We start from the raw sequence: 17,727 nt of genomic DNA, 5'->3' as shown, positions 1-17,727 counted from the left end.
ATAGGGTCAAGTCTAAGAGAATGGAGTTAGAACAACAGCAAATGCTCTCTTTAAAAGGAACGAATCCTATTGACAAAGAGCTCTAGATTCAAAAAGATCTTTTCATGCTTGAAGAAGCAGAGCTAATGTTCTTGAAACAAAAAAGCCAAGATTCAATGGATAAAAGAAGGGGATAAATGCTCCAAATTCTTCCATTCTACTGTTGCTGTCAAGAACAAGAAGGAAACTATTGGAATGCTCATTAATGATCAAGGATTAAGATTATAATCCTTCGATGATATGGCCTCCGAGGTGATAGCTTTCTACAAGAATCTAATTGGGAGCGTAGATACTAACGTCGAAGGCTGTGACTATAATTTCTTGAAAAATATCCTAAGTTATTCACTACCTCCAGAGCATTCTTCAAATCTCATCAAAGATGTCACCACAAAAGAAATCAAGGAAGCTATCTTTGAACAAGGCAATGACAAAGCCCCGGGGCTTGATGGATACACTCCACTGTTCTTCAAAAAGACATGGTCCATTGTAGGTGAAGATGTAGTGAGAGTAATTAAGTATTTTTTCTAGCATTCCTCACTGCTTCATTCTTTTAATGCTATCACAATTGCTCTTATCCCTAAAGTCCCAAATCCAAGTAAAATCAAAGATTTCAACCAATCTCTTGCTGCTCAGTCATTTACAAGTTTATTACTAAGATTCTAGTCAAAAGACTGACTCCCCTTATTCCAGGAATGGTTTCTTTAAATCAAACTACATTCATTAAAGGAAGAAGCATTGTTGACAACACCTTACTGGCACAAGATCTTGTTAAAGGGTATGGAAGGAAAGCCATCTCCCCAAGATGTTCTTTAAAAATTGACCTTCAAAAGGCATTTGACACTCTTCATTGGGGTTTTTTATCTGTTGTTCTTAAAGCCTTGGATATTCCTCAAAGATTTATCGATTGGATTGAAGCTTGCTTTAAACAAGCTCGATTCTCAATCTCTTTCAATGGAAGTCTTATTGGCTATTTCAATGGAGCAAGAGGCATTAGACAAGGTGAACCTCTATCACCTATCCTCTTTGTTCTTTCTATGAATATTCTTTCCTCCATGCTTAATATGGCTGCTGCTAGAGGACTTTTTAATTATCATCCTAAATGCAAGAAAGTAGGAATCACTCACTTATCATTTGTTGATGACCTACTGATATTCTGTAAGGGTAATGTTGAATCAGTAATTGGTGTCATTACTGTTCTTGAAAGTTTCTATGAGATGTCTGGTCTGAATTTAAATGCTGCAAAATATATGTTCTTCACTGCTGGAATTTCTCTTAGTCACATCGAGCATATCAAGCAAGCTACAGGGTTCACTTATGGTCATTTACCCGTTCGATACCTTGGAGTACCATTGATAACTCGCAAACTCTCTGAAAATGACTGTGAATCCCTCATTGCAAGTATTAAAGCTAGGCTCACTCTATGGTCTGGTAAAAATCTGAGTTACGCGGGAAGACTTGAACTCGTTCGAGCAGTCTTGTTCAATATTGCTAATTACTGGTGCCGACAGCTTCCCCTTCCTCAAGCCATAATAAGCAAAATTGAACAACTTTGCTCTAGGTTCTTCTGGAAAGGCTCAGATAAATCTGCTACGGGTGCAAGAATCAGCTGGACTAAAATCTGTCAATTAAAATCTGAGGGTGGTCTTGGGCTGAAAAACCTAAAAGATTGGAATAAAGCTTGCTTGATCAAACTCTTAAAGAATCTACTGGCTGGAGAGGGTTCTCTATGGATTGCTTGGAACCATGCTTATGTAATAAAGGGTAGAAATCTGTGTCAAATGGAAAACAGAGCCAGTTTCAACTGGAGTTTCAATCGTATCCTCAAACTACGCAGTGCAGCAACCACACCTATTTCGATTAGGGCATCCTCTATTAAAGACATTTGGCAGGATATTAGGGTGAAGGAAATCAAAGTTCCATGGCATTCACTGATTTGGTTCCCACAACATATTCCTAAGCACAGTCTCATTGCTTGGATGGCAATCCTCGACAGACTGCCAACCCGAGACCGACTGATGCGAATGGGAATTATCATCGAAGGGAATTGCGTGCTGGTAATGATAAAATGGAATCTAGAAACCACCTGTTCTTTGACTGCGATACTGCTTCATTCTTATGGAAAAATATTCTACTTCTCAGCAGCATCAATAAACAATGCTCAACATGGGAGGAATTGCTAGTTTGGGCTTCTAGATCTTGGAAAGGAAAGTCTCTCTTATCTATAATCCTTAAGCTTGCATGGTGTGCTGCTTTATACCTTTTGTGGGAGGAGCGTAACAGACGAATATTTAAAGGATACCACCGAGCCAATGATGATCTTCTGATTTGCATCAAAGAATTTGTAGGAATCAAGCTTAGGGGGGAAAACATTAATAGGACTGATAGAGTTAACTCTAACCTTTGTACTTCATGGGGTTTATATTAGAACCGATCTGATGTTTTTTGTATGTAGTTTGTACATTAGGTGTTGAGATCAATATTTTTTGTAGCATTTTATGCTTCTTTGGGTAATAAAATTGATGAATTATCCAAAAAAAAGTAATTCTTAAACCTTAATTAACATGCACCAGACTAATCAAATATGCAACATATTACACATATTCACGAAGTGTTTCAAGGTAGATGTGGATTATCTTTCAAACTCAGAAAACCAAGTTTCTCCTCCAATTTCTTGTGGTCAATCTCGCCTCGGGAGGTCTATCTTTTCTCCTTCAACTTTATAAAATTAGCATGGGAATTAGAAAGCAAATCTAAAACGAGATAATGATGCAAGATGTTAGTTTTTATACCAATGCCTCTCTTAAACCCCTCCAACAACTTCACATCATCCATGGAGATAGTGAGTTTGTTTTGGGATTTTGAGTGTGATGAAGATGATTCTTACCACAATCTATCATGAATGGAATGCTTGCTAAAGAAAGTTGAAGCCTTGAAAGAAAGATTTGAGCTTTGAAAATGGAGGGAGATGAACACAAAGGAGAGAGACAAAGCGCATGCAAAAGGGCCTATTCGAATTAAATAGATCGGCCTTTGAACATTTTTCCCACGTAAAGATAATCTCAACCCAGATTTGTCTCTCGTAGTTGGTTAAATTATTCCACAGGCCCTTGAACTATGCAATGCAATTCAAAAGTCTCTTTTTTTTATCATACTTTTGGGCCAATTCCACCTAATTAGGTTCCACCTCAAATTCAACTAGTCAAATTAATTGCTTTCTAAACTAGCTCAACAATTGCTCAAGTTAACATGGGAATATTAACCTAAAATTCAGGTCGTTACAATGTCAACATACAAAACTTTGTATGAAATTTGAGGCATTGCATGATGAGTTTGAATATATTTTACTTTAATTAAGGCTTTGTTTAATAATCCAAGGAAAAAATAAATTACTACAAATTAATAATTTTAGTGATTTAATAATTGAATCATATTTGATAATTTAAAATTAAAATTATCCATTATAATTTTTTTGAATGAAAAATGTTAAGTAGATCACTTAATGGAGAATATTTCAACATTTTTATTTTATTTTAATTTTTTATTAAGATAAAGTGATTACAAAGTAGTATTTTAGTGTAATTGAGCATATTTTAAGCTAGGTTATAATAATATGTAATACAAAATTATATAATATAAAAATAAAATACAAATCATATTTATAACATCCTAGCATTTTAGATCGTGGGATGAACTGAGTGGAAAGGAACGAAGAAGAAAAGGAAAGAGAGAAAAAGGGAAAAAGAAGTTGAGCTACTATAAGAAAAAAGAAAGAAATAAAGAAGTTGAGCCAAGAAAATAAAGAAAAGGGAAAAAGATAAAAGAAGTGGACCTAACAAAATAAACAAAAAGGAATAGTTGAAAGTAATATTGTATATACATATTTGAATTATAACTTTTAATTTTTTATTAAGCTAAGGTGAATATAAATTAGTATATGTTCTAAATATTCTCTACCATTTGTCAATGAATATTTTATCACCTTACTGTAGTCGTTAACGTTCGAGTCTGTAACCTCTAGGAACAACAACTATTTCTTTAACCACTTAAATAAGTTGGTATGCACATAACTTTTAATTAAAATAATATTGATAATCAAGATCAATTATATCAAGTATTAAATTGTATGATTCATATACTTTCGACGATATTAATAATAATAATTATAATTGATTATTATAAAGTATGATTTTTGTAATGTGGTTTGAATTTGAATGCTTAAGGACCTATAAGTTGTAACCTTAACTTTTATTAATTTTACCAAGGCCATTAGGGATGGTCAAAATATCTGAACTCGATAGATCTCAACACGACTCGATCTTATAAGGATTTTTTTTAATTTCGAGGTTTGGGACATGGTGGATTATATAGTATAAAACTTCAGGACAGGACGAATTCGGGTTTAAGATGAAAAATCACTGACCACCCGGTTAATTTATACTCATATATATTATTAAATTATATTTTTAATTATTAAAAATATAAAACAATATTATAAAATTGTTTTCATTTAAAATATAATAAATAATTATAAATATATTATTATAAAATATAATATTTTAATTATTTTAAAATATTAATATATTCATATCAAGTCAAGTCGGGTTGAGGTTTTTAAACCCTTCCTAACCTCTAAATGCTTTTAGTAATGCATTCTTTGATTCTTGCTTAGTGAGAGAAGTTGGAGAGTGCTCTAAAGCTAAAGGAAATGATAAGCTCACCTCGAGTTGATCATCGGACACTCTTAACAACTTAGAACTATCATGTAACTCTCTTCTAACTCAACTATACTACATGTAGATCATTAGGGTGAGTTTTGGTTGGTTGCATAGCCTGAAGCATGTTCATGGTAATTTGCATTGTTTGGGTGTTTTCAGCATGTTTACAAACTCTTTATGACCCAATATCAAATAAAACACTTAAACATCAGTTAAGGACCTCAATGAGACGTTTGGGGATCGAAAGATAGGATTTTCGTGCCAAAACATAACACCCTGTAGTGATGGTATCGATACTGTAAGAACAATATTGATATTGTTCTTCATTCAGGCAAAAATTAGAGAATTTTAAAGGGGTAGTACCAATACTAATTCATAGAATATCGATACTAGGGCAGGAGTATCGATACTCCCCATAGGGGTATCGATACTAGGTTATTTTTTAAAACATCGAACCGAAATTTGGTATCGATACCCTGACACTAGAGTAATTAATATCATAACAGTAGAAATAATAACAACTAGGATTGCATAAAACTAGCCTTGTACAACGGTTGAGAAACAACCAGGACACCCGAGTTCCTCTTTAGCAGAGTATGATAGTCAGGGGATATCCAAGTCAATGCCAAGGCACTCAGTAGCCGACTGGGCACATATGCCACAAGACTCGATATAGTAAGTTGGCATGTGTATGTTTCTGATGTAGCTTCGGATCTCACCCTAGATACTTGAGGGCATCTCAGAAAGGCTAGAGGGGTGTGTGAGCTCCAAGATGCAGAACCCTCAACCACACCATGGTGCCTACTCAATAGTTAAAGTATCTTTACATGTTCAGACATATGCCACTAGCTAACTCATTTAGTGAATGTATGTATTATAATACAATTATTAGTGAGGCACTGAGCTCGTAAGCTCAACGTTCAGAATGTGTTTCCGTGCACAGGTTCTTAGGGGCAGTTCGTGGGGAGTTATTGTAACATCCGCAATACCGGGTTAGTGACTAAATTGAAAAGTTTTAGAATTTGGTGATTAACGTATAAGAATGAAATAATTTAATGATTATTGGAAATATATGATGAAGGTTATTTAGTAATTATTAAAAGAAGTTAAGGGTTAAATGGTCATTTGACCAGAAAGATTTTTTATCTTTCTTTTAAAGGTGATATAAACGTGGGAAATGAGAAACATCCAGAGTTCTCTTCTCCTTTCTTCTTCTTCATACGTGGGAGAGCAAGGCAAAGGTGAGAGTTTTATTAGTTGATTATTATTTGAATTTTAAGTTTGGTTTTGATCTTTAGTTGATGGATAAACTTAAGGAAAGCTTGGGTTACGGTAAAATCAAAGAATGGAGGGGTTAAGGGAGATTAAAGATTTGGAGTTTTTATATGAAATTTTGGAAAATAATTGATAAGTAGAATTTGAAGTTAAATTTGACTTGTCAATAGTTAAATTAAGAGATTTGGGGTGATACAATTGGATTTAGAACATATAGAAAATTTGAGTATGATTATTGAATTTCATAAGAGGAAAGGTTTTTGAGAATTAAAATGGGATAAATGAGCACAAATGGGTTTAAGTATGTGTGTTTGAGTTTAGTATATAAAAGAGGTTGAAATAGGAAGTGTTTAAGTTGAAATGAAGTATTTTTCGTGCTGAAAATGTAATTCTGGGCTAGGGGAATCGGTACCCATTCAAGGGGAACCGATACCCCTTCAAGCGAATAAAATTCCAGAATGTCATGGGGGAACCGATACCCCCACAGGAGGGAACCGATTCCCCCTAAAGGAAAATTGTAAATATTGGTTTAATAAGTTCGTTTAAGTTGCTAGTATCAAATTACAAGGTGTAGGTATCTAATAATTGTCTTAAAATGTATAATTATGTAGATTTCAAAGCCTAAACGAGTTCCAGAATCATTGACAAGTAAGATCGATAAAAAGGGAAGATTAAAGATTGGAATGGACTAGTGAGGCCAGGTGAGTGCATACTAGTGATATGTAGTGTTTAATGGAAATAAGACTTGCGATGAGTCTATTTCCTAGAGTAATATGCATGAAGTCATGAACATGATTATGTGTGGTTATAATTATATGTGATTATCTGTATTACATTGATTGTATGTATGCATGACTAAAGATAATGATATTCTTTGTATATATGCTATATGATGTATGTAAGACTTTAATATGTAATAATAGAACAACATGAAATAAGTTATATGATAGAGTCATAAGAAATGAAATGAACATGAGAGAATAAGATAATCAAGTATAAGTTATATGATATGGTATAAGTGATTATACGAGAAATGTTAGGAGACTCTAAGAGAATAGTATGAATTCGAGGGCATAAATAAGGATACATAAGTTATATAGGGAAGATTGATAAATTAAAGGAAACTATGGTTTAGGTATTATAGTGAAGAGCTACAAAGTTTTATTAAAGAGTATTGTGGAAGTCATGAGAAATTGAACTAAATAAATAGATGGTTTATGTGAGTGGAAAAGGAAAATGATATAAAATAAATGGAAATTATTTATAAGATAGCATGAGACTAATTGAACATGTAATATAAACTTTATAAAGGAGTACTTGGGTAAAATCATTATATGATACAATTATAGAGTATTACTATACAAATTATATTAAAATATGATATATGAGAATATGAGTAAGTTTATAGGATATTGATAGGACATATAAGAATATTTAAATGTATGCTGATATGAAAAAGGGAATACAAAGAAATGGAGCATAAGGTAGATAATATAATATCAGTTATTATATATTATATGATATATGTCATCAGGTAATATGAAAGGACTCTGAAAATTGATATAAGCTATGAGAAAGTGTTCTAGGTGTTTCTATGTGTTATATGAAGCATATATGATCATATGTGAACAAGATATGATATGTATGTTTATATGAATATTTGAGAAATGATCTAAGCTATATGATATGTTATATGACATGGATCTATGTAACTACGCGAGAAAGTATATAAGCTATGTGACATGTAAATGTGACTCATATGAAAATGTTCTATAAGTAATTGAATTATGTGTTATGTGAAATGATAAGTATAAAAGAAAATGCCCATGTTATGTGTCTTGAGAGCTAGGGGTATAGTTGGCATGCTAAGAGTCGAGGGTCTATGTGGTCCTTCGGGACATATATGTATTCTTTGGAACATGTGTGAAGTCTGGTGAGACACATACTTGATCCCTAGTATATGTATATGATTCTTAAGGAATGATATGTGGTCCTTCGGGACATATATGTATTCTTTGGAACATGTGTGAAGTCTGGTGAGACACATACTTGATCCCTAGTATATGTATATGATTCTTAAGGAATGATATGTGGTCCTTATGGACATTATTATATGGCACTACGGTGCAACTCTACGCGGCACTACGGTGCAATTCTATATGGCACTACGGTGCAACTCTACGCGGCACTACGGTGCAATTCTATATGGCACTTCGGTGCATTTATATGAGCTGTGGTGGCAGCATTAGTGCACAACCTTCATAAACTCACATATCTATAGTTCTCACATATGTACATGGGCTAATCAAGAGATATAAACAAATATATGTTAGTGATATGATAAATGTATTACAAATGATATGATGTTGTGTGTGTATAGTGTTTGATTGAAAAGGTTAAGCATAAAAGTATGTGATTACATGATAAACTGCTAATGATGATTTATGTGTATGTATGTATTTATTGTTAATTAATATGATATGATTTTACATGATATGAGGAAATCATGTAATTTGGTATAACATGATAGAACAGAACATGCATGTATTGATATATGTTATAAAGTGCATTATAAGTTTTTATGCCTCACTAAGTCTTCGACTTAGCGTGTGATTGTTTCACACGTAGGTTTCGAGAAGAGTAAGAGTAATGCGAGCAAGACAGGTCAGTTCTCCTTACCAAATGTCAGATCAGAAAATATATGTACTGTATATAGAGTGTAGTTGGCATGTAGTCTAAAGATATAAATTGTATGAACTCTGATATATTTTTGTAAACGTTTTGAATAAGTTTAAATGTTATCAAAGTTTTTAAATTACTCACTATTTTATACGAATAAATGTTTGAAAAGTCAATGTGACACTTCGGACTCGTATCCGGGTCGGATACGGGTTGGGGGTGTTACATTTAATGGTATCAGAGCTAAGGTTTAGCAATTCTCGGCATAAACCGAAGTCAAAAGTGTCATAAAAGGTGTACATGCCAACATAGAATGAAAAAATTTCTGATATGATAGTGTAAGGAGTATGTTGTCTTGCTAATAGAATAAGAATAGTTTAATACAGTAGAAATCTGATCGTGATAATTTCGAAGTAAGTGAAAGGTGATATTTCTGATTGTGATAGCTATTCACCTGCCCTGGCCAGGCATGATGAAGAACGGACACCTCAGGAAATGCCTAGTAAGATCAAAAGTTGATTTCAGAAAGCTGAAATCATATCTGAATAATGATAGGAAGTTTTCATTGTTTTGAATCGGAAACACGATATAAAGTAGTTTTGTTATTATGTGGATAAGATAGAATATGGTGAACAGGTGTCACCATAAGAATGTTAAAAAGATCTAATAACATGGTGAGTACGTATAGAAGAACTCAAGGATAAGTGCATCAGTGACAAGTGTATAAGATGTATAAAGTCAGAGCTTATGAGTTTGAAACAAAGTGATAGTATTGCGCATAAACAAGAGTATGTTTATGATAAGGGTTTGCAGTTAAGATGGAAAGAGTTAGCATTGGCTAACTAGAGTATGTGATAAAAATGTACTGGAATTATAAGATTATAAGATATTGTCAGGATATGATAACCAAATCTGAAATGGATCTGGATACAGTTGCATATTTGGATCATAGTAATATGGTATAGTAAATGAAAAGGAACTAAGAATTTGTATATTTGAGTAAAGCTGAGGATTGATAAGAAGAGTTTGAGAATGTGTATATCGATGATCAGATTATAGGACACAGGAAGTCAGAATGTTGAGTTTGAACAAAAGAAATTTCAGAATGTATGAGAATAGAGGTGAAATTGATAAGTTGAGTAAGCGAATTTTGAGATAATTTAGATTGGAAATGATGTATATGATTGGTATAATAGGACTTGTGCCCTAGATTGAACAAAAGTTATTATCTAGCTGTCAGAGTAAAGGTTCTAGAGTTATAAGATTGGAGGAAAGATAAAGTGGAGTTACTCAAATATGATATGAATCTGGATGTGGTTATGTATCTTGATCATACCGATATGATGTAGGCAAAGAGATAAGCATTGGTATGTTTTAAAAAGTGGCTTTAAAGAAGAAAATACAAATACAAAAGATGATAAAGAATAAAGATCAGTAGAAGAAATAGGGATATCAAAGTTATGAGGATGCAATGAAGATGGTTACACAGAGATAAAAATAAGTGATAAGACAATAGTATGTGAACATGGAAGGAAAGATATGATTTGTATATAAGAAGATTTTGATAATAAAAGGATAAATGGATAAAGAAATAAAAAGATGGTGTTTAAATGATTAAATATGATAAAGGGTTATAAGGAAGTGCAGATTATAAGTTTGATTAGAAGTAATAAAAGTATGTAAGGTTATATGAAGAGATTATGTGTATCGTAATACAGATAATGATGAAAGAATGAGTAAAAGTTTGGATTGTGGAGAATTAATTAGAAAATGAAGAAAGAAATCAATTGATTGATCTTTGATTTTGAGTGATAAGAATTGATGTTACTGTCTACAGGATAAGTAACATTATATGAATGAAATCAGAGTTATGAATTTGAAACAAAGGGATAGTATTGTGTATAAGAAAGAGTGTGGAGATGATAAGGATTTGTACTTTAGAATGAAAGAGTTAGCGTTGACTAACAAGATTTTGTGATGAAATTGTATTGGATATAGTTGTATATTTTGATTACGTAAATGTGATATAGTGAATGAAGTGAGGATTTGTATGGAAGTGTAAATGATAAGTTCGATATAGAAACACGAAAAGTGTGCAAGGTGATGTGAAAATATTGTTTGACTCCTTAAAGTATATGTTTAATCACAATTGAAGAAGATTTAAAGTTGTGTTTTGGTCAAATGATGACGAAATACAAGTTTGGTATGGTTATAAGGTAATCAGAGAGTTATGAAGAAATAGATGGATTTATGATATAGAGTGATGAGATGGATGTTACTGTCAACGTGATGAGTTACATTATATGGAATTTTAGAAAGGTCAAAGGAAAAAATGCATAATCGAATGAGAGAAAAGACAACAATGGATTGGTATTACTGGTTATTGTTTATATGATAAGCAACAGAAGATGAATGTATAAACGGAAAAGATAGTTGGAAAACTAAAGGATTGAAAAGTAAGTTTCTGATGATGACAAGAAAGAATAAGTCAGGGAAGCAACATAAGAACATTAGAAGATATGTTCTTATTAAGATGTGCAGTGAAAATTCGAGGACGAATTTTCTTATAAAGAGGGGAGAGTTGTAACATCCGCAATACCGGGTTAGTGACTAAATTGAAAAGTTTCAGAATTTGGTGATTAACGTATAAGAATGAAATAATTTAATGATTATTGGAAATATATGATGAAGGTTATTTAGTAATTATTAAAAGAAGTTAAGGGTTAAATGGTCATTTGACCAGAAAAATTTTTTATCTTTCTTTTAAAGGTGATATAAACGTGGGAAATGAGAAACATCCAGAGTTCTCTTCTCCTTTCTTCTTCTTCATACGTGGGAGAGCAAGGCAAAGGTGAGAGTTTTATTAGTTGATTATTATTTGAATTTTAAGTTTGGTTTTGATCTTTAGTTGATGGATAAACTTAAGGAAAGCTTGGGTTACGGTAAAATCAAAGAATGGAGGGGTTAAGGGAGATTAAAGATTTGGATTTTTTATATGAAATTTTGGAAAAGAATTGATAAGTAGAATTTGAAGTTAAATTTGACTTGTCAATAGTTAAATTAAGAGATTTGGGGTGATACAATTGGATTTAGAACATATAGAAAATTTGAGTATGATTATTGAATTTCATAAGAGGAAAGGTTTTTGAGAATTAAAATGGGATAAATAAGCAAAAATGGGTTTAAGTATGTGTGTTTGAGTTTAGTATATAAAAGAGGTTGAAATAGGAAGTGTTTAAGTTGAAATGAAGTATTTTTCGTGCTGAAAATGTAATTTTGGGCTAGGGGAATCGGTACCCATTCAAGGGGAACCGATACCCCTTCAAGCGAATAAAATTCCAGAATGTCATGGGGGAATCGATACCCCCACAGGAGGGAACCGATTTCCCCTAAAGGAAAATTGTAAATATTGGTTTAATAAGTTCGTTTAAGTTGCTAGTATCAAATTACAAGGTGTAGGTATCTAATAATTGTCTTAAAATGTATAATTATGTAGATTCAAAGCCTAAACGAGTTCCGGAATCATTGACAAGTAAGATCGATAAAAAGGGAAGATAAGAGATTGGAATGGACTAGTGAGGCCAGGTGAGTGCATACTAGTGATATGTAGTGTTTAATGGAAATAAGACTTGCGATGAGTCTATTTCCTAGAGTAATATGCATGAAGTCATGAACATGATTATGTGTGGTTATAATTATATGTGATTATCTGTATTACATTGATTGTATGTATGCATGACTAAAGATAATGATATGCTTTGTATATGCTATATGATGTATGTAAGACTTTAATATGTAATAATGGAAGAACATGAAATAAGTTATATGATAGAGTAATAAGAAATGAAATGAACATGAGAGAATAAGATAATCAAGTATAAGTTATATGATATGGTATAAGTGATTATACGAGAAATGTTAGGAGACTCTAAGAAAATAGTATGAATTCGAGGGCATAAATAAGGATACATAAGTTATATAGGGAAGATTGATAAATTAAAGGAAACTATGGTTTAGGTATTATAGTGAAGAGCTACAAAGTTTTATTAAAGAGTATTGTGGAAGTCATGAGAAATTGAACTAAATAAATAGATGGTTTATGTGAGTGGAAAAGGAAAATGATATAAAATAAATGGAAATTATTTATAAGATAGCATGAGACTAATTGAACATGTAATATAAAATTTATAAAGGAGTACTTGGGTAAAATCATTATATGATACAATTATAGAGTATTACTATACAAATTATATTAAAATATGATATATGAGAATATGAGTAAGTTTATAGGATATTGATAGGACATATAAGAATATTTAAATGTATGCTGATATGAAAAAGGGAATACAAAGAAATGGAGCATAAGGTAGATAATATAATATCAGTTATTATATATCTATATGATATATGTCATCAGGTAATATGAAAGGACTCTGAAAATTGATATAAGCTATGAGAAAGTGTTCTAGGTGTTTCTATGTGTTATATGAAGCATATATGATCATATGTGAACAAGATATGATATGTATGTTTATATGAATATCTGAGAAATGATCTAAGCTATATGATATGTTATATGACATGGATCTATGTAACTACGCGAGAAAGTATATAAGCTATGTGACATGTAAATGTGACTCATATGAAAATGTTCTATGAGTAATTGAATTATGTGTTATGTGAAATGATAAGTATAAAAGAAAATGCCCATGTTATGTGTCTTGAGAGCTAGGGGTATAGTTGGCATGCAAAGAGTCGAGGGTCTATGTGGTCCTTCGGGACATATATGTATTCTTTGGAACATGTGTGAAGTCTGGTGAGACACATACTTGATCCCTAGTATATGTATATGATTCTTAAGGAATGATATGTGGTCCTTCGGGACATATATGTATTCTTTGGAACATGTGTGAAGTCTGGTGAGACACATACTTGATCCCTAGTATATGTATATGATTCTTAAGGAATGATATGTGGTCCTTATGGACATTATTATATGGCACTACGGTGCAACTCTACGCGACACTACGGTGCAATTCTATATGGCACTACGGTGCAACTCTACGCGGCACTACGGTGCAATTCTATATGGCACTTCGGTGCATTTATATGAGTTGTGGTGACAGCATTAGTGCACAACCTCCATAAACTCACATATCTATAGTTCTCACATATGTACATGGCTAATCAAGAGATATAAACAAATATATGTTAGTGATATGATAAATGTATTACAAATGATATGATGTTGTGTATGTATAGTGTTTGATTGAAAAGGTTAAGCATAAAAGTATGTGATTACATGATAAACTGCTAATGATGATTTATGTGTATGTATGTATTTATTGTTAATTAATCTGATATGATTTTACATGATATGAGGAAATCATGTAATTTGGTATAACATGATAGAACAGAACATGCATGTATTGATATATTATAAAGTGCATTACAAGTTTTTATGCCTCACTAAGTCTTCGACTTAGCGTGTGATTGTTTCACACGTAGGTTTCGAGAAGAGTAAGAGTAATGCGGAGCAAGACAGGTCAGTTCTCCTTACCAAATGTCAGATCAGAAAATATATGTACTGTATATAGAGTGTAGTTGGCATGTAGTCTAAAGATATAAATTCTATGAACTCTGATATATTTTTGTAAACGTTTTGAATAAGTTTAAATGTTATCAAAGTTTTTAAATTACTCACTATTTTATACGAATAAATGTTTGAAAAGTCAATGTGACACTTCGGACTCGTATCCGGGTCGGATACGGGTTGGGGGTGTTACAGTTATTGTCACTAGACATTCCAGTGCAACAATTCAGACCAGCAGAGACTATCAGAGTACGTCTTGAGTCATCTTTAGAGAACATGTACTATTTATGGACCATTATGTATATTTAGTTGTAACTTTGATCATTTAGGGTTAAAAGATTCGAGTTATTTTGAATTGGGATTTGAATAAAACTCATGGCTTGTAGGAAGCCTTGACCCAATAATAAGTGAAATTAGGCTTGGTTTGAGCCCAATAATGGATAAAAAGGGCTTTTTTAGTTTCTAGCTAAAATCAGAAGGACCAAGGAAGTAATTAGACCATTGTTCAAAATTAAAGCTGAAATCCTTTAATTGAAGACGATATCACGTCCGAAACCCATTCCCTTTTTTTCTTCACAAATCTTGTCTTCTTCTTTTATTCTTCAACCCATTATTTTCCTCTTGTAAGATCAAAGGTAGAAACCTTATCATTTTTCAGACCCCAATCAACATTCTAAAGGCAAGAATCAAACTCAACACTTCTAGAGCTTTCATTTGAGACCCCAAGATTAAGTTTTGGCCATGGTTGGGAAAAAATATAGATTGTGAGGGGTTGGAAGAAATAGTTGGTTCTAATCCAATTTTCAGATATTTCTAGCCTTAGGAAGTGTTTTTAAACCCTTCATAACCTCTAAATGCAGTTAGTAATCCATTCTTTGATTCTTGCTTAGTGAGAGAAGTTGGAGAGTTCTCTAAAGCTAAAGGAAAGGAAAATCTCACCTTGGGTTGATCTTTGGATACTCTTAACAGCTTAGAACTATCAAGTAACTCGCTTCTAACTCAACTATATCACATATAACTCATTAGGGTGAGTTTTGGTAGGTTGCATAGCTTAAAACATGTTCATGGTAATTTACATTGTATGGGTGTTTTCAACATGTTTACAGACTCTTTATGACCCCTAATATCAAATAAAACACTTAAACATCAATTGAGAACCTCAATGAGGCACTTATGGATAGAAAGATAGGATTTCGTGTCAAAACAGAGCACCCCATAGTGATGGTATCAATACAGTAAAAACCATCTAAAGTTGATCAATCTAAAGTCGATCAATCTTGTGATTTGAGGAGTCATTTTCCCCTATGTCTAATACGTTGAACAAGGCCTCTATTTATACTTGAGTCTCCTTACATTCAATGGTCTGTATCATTTACATCGACGATTAACATATACTCAAATCATAAAATATCCCATATCTAAGGAAATAACATCCAATTCTATTTTTTCCTTAAAAAAACATCTAATCCTATTTTATTTAAAAAAAAGTATTCAATTCTATCAAATCACATCAATTAGTATAGTTCTTTCCCTTGAACGAAGATCACTCTATATATGACAAGATTCCTTAGGATATTCTCTGATACGATGACATTTCCCCCTTTTCCAATGCCAGTATGAATGGGTTATTTAAGAAAATGGCCTATTCAAATTCTGGAGTCGAGACAAAAATTAAGTATTATACTTAGTTTAGAGAATCGAGTTTACGCCAATATTTTTATTGAAACCACCTATCCAACCTCCATCCGAATCGCATATAACACCTTCAATTGAGCCTCTACCAGTGCACGAAGACACTGCTCCATGTGAGTTCAAACACAATCAACATGCGAGAGGCTTTCTCCACAATTGATCAACCTGCGAGAGGCTCCACAATCAACCTGCAAGCTGTGGGCCTCATTGAAGCTGCTGATGCATCGGTTAGTCCTCTCTCTCCCTAGTTCGTGCCATTGCATTCTGGAGAAACCAAGCTTGGGAGACCCGTGTTCGATGGATTCCCCGGTCTGACAACTGTGTTGCCGATGCGCTTACCAAACTGGCTCCTCCAAGGTTAGCTAATATCACCTTCTTTGACGCTGCTCCTCGTGGCATCAGTAATCTGGTTCTGGCCGACGCACGCAGTCCTCCTCATCCTCCCGCTGCTGTTAATTAGTACTCTATGTCACTCTCAATTCAAAAAAAAAAGGTCAAAAAAGTTCATCATATTTTCCATAAAGAAAATAAATGTGCGAATCATCTAGTGAACTTAGCGCAAGATCAATATGATGTATTAATCTTATATATTACACCTATTAATCTGTTTATCTGCTTAAGAATATATTGACCACACAATCCAATTGTGTGCGAACATAGCGGATAAATGTTCTGAGGCTGTAATTTATTTTAGTTTTTCCCTTTTATATACCCAAAAAAAAAATATTGGCAACATAACCCACTTGTGTGTGAATTTAGGTTTCAACTCAATCCGTTCATGGGAAAGATTTTTAATTTTTGATTTGTTGATAAACGACCAATTTGAAGTATTTGGATGTGTAGTCACAGTTTGATATCTGACCGACAAAACCTTATTTAATTTGTAACGTATAATTATGATTATAAATACATTTTTTACTGTAAACTAGGAAAAAGAAGTCCAAGAAGATTATAATTTGTCTGCCTTCTCTGTCCTCTTCCAGTCTCCTTTTTGACTACAGCCCAAATAACACTAAAGTTTCCACGTTTCAATTAATTTCAGCAAACCGACAGTTCATTTTCCTTCCAACATGGATCAGAGCTTGATAAAAGCGGCTCGTACAGGACAGGTTAGCGATCTATATACAATAATTCAGACAGATGGAAATGTTTTGAGCCGCATCGATGCGGTCGAGTTTGCCTACACTCCGTTACACATCGCTGAACCAACAAGGGTTGAGCCCGATTCACCTCGCCATAAGAAAACGGCACACGGAGATGGCGCTTCGGTTTCTGGAAATCGATAAACATCTTGTTCGTGTTAGAGGGAAGAAAGGTAAAACTCCTTTGCACTGTATAAGTAAAGTTGGAAACGCCGATGGTGTGTTGGATAGGTTTTTGGAGGCTTGTCCGGAATGTATCAGAGATGTTACGACCGGGAATCGGACCGCGCTTCATATCGCTGTGGAAAACGACGGACTGGACGTCCTCCGAGTCTTACTTCGATCGCTCAGGAAGAAAGACTATTGCCGGCAAGTGATTGGCTGGAAAGACGAAAACGGTAACACTGTACTGCACGTAGCTGCGAGCTCTAACCAAACCCAGGTTCGACCCATCGTCTCTAACAATTAATATAGGGGTAAACTACTCATTAAAATTTAGGTGGTGTATCATTTATATAATTGAAGTTTTATTTTATTAAATTTTAATTTTAACTTTAATTATATTATCGATTTATTAAAATTTAAATAGTGT

At 33.2% G+C, this 17,727-nt stretch overlaps 1 protein-coding gene across 1 annotated transcript; it reads left to right on the top strand.

Moving 5' to 3' along the window:
* The first annotated feature begins 279 nt into the window (after positions 1-279).
* Positions 280-16,453, top strand: LOC120185389. The gene is made up of 3 exons (XM_039189623.1): positions 280-529; positions 730-2,093; positions 16,226-16,453. The coding sequence occupies exons 1-3, from the start codon at positions 280-282 to the stop codon at positions 16,451-16,453; spliced, it is 1,842 nt and encodes a 613-aa protein (XP_039045554.1).
* Positions 16,454-17,727: the final 1,274 nt, after the last annotated feature.

Source organism: Hibiscus syriacus, unplaced genomic scaffold (genome assembly GCF_006381635.1).
Source record: "Hibiscus syriacus cultivar Baekdansim isolate YM2019G1 unplaced genomic scaffold, ASM638163v2 tig00113123_pilon, whole genome shotgun sequence".
Classification (NCBI taxonomy): domain Eukaryota; kingdom Viridiplantae; phylum Streptophyta; class Magnoliopsida; order Malvales; family Malvaceae; genus Hibiscus; species Hibiscus syriacus.
Note: the sequence above shows the minus strand (reverse complement) of the source record. Positions and strands in the feature narration are given on the sequence as shown.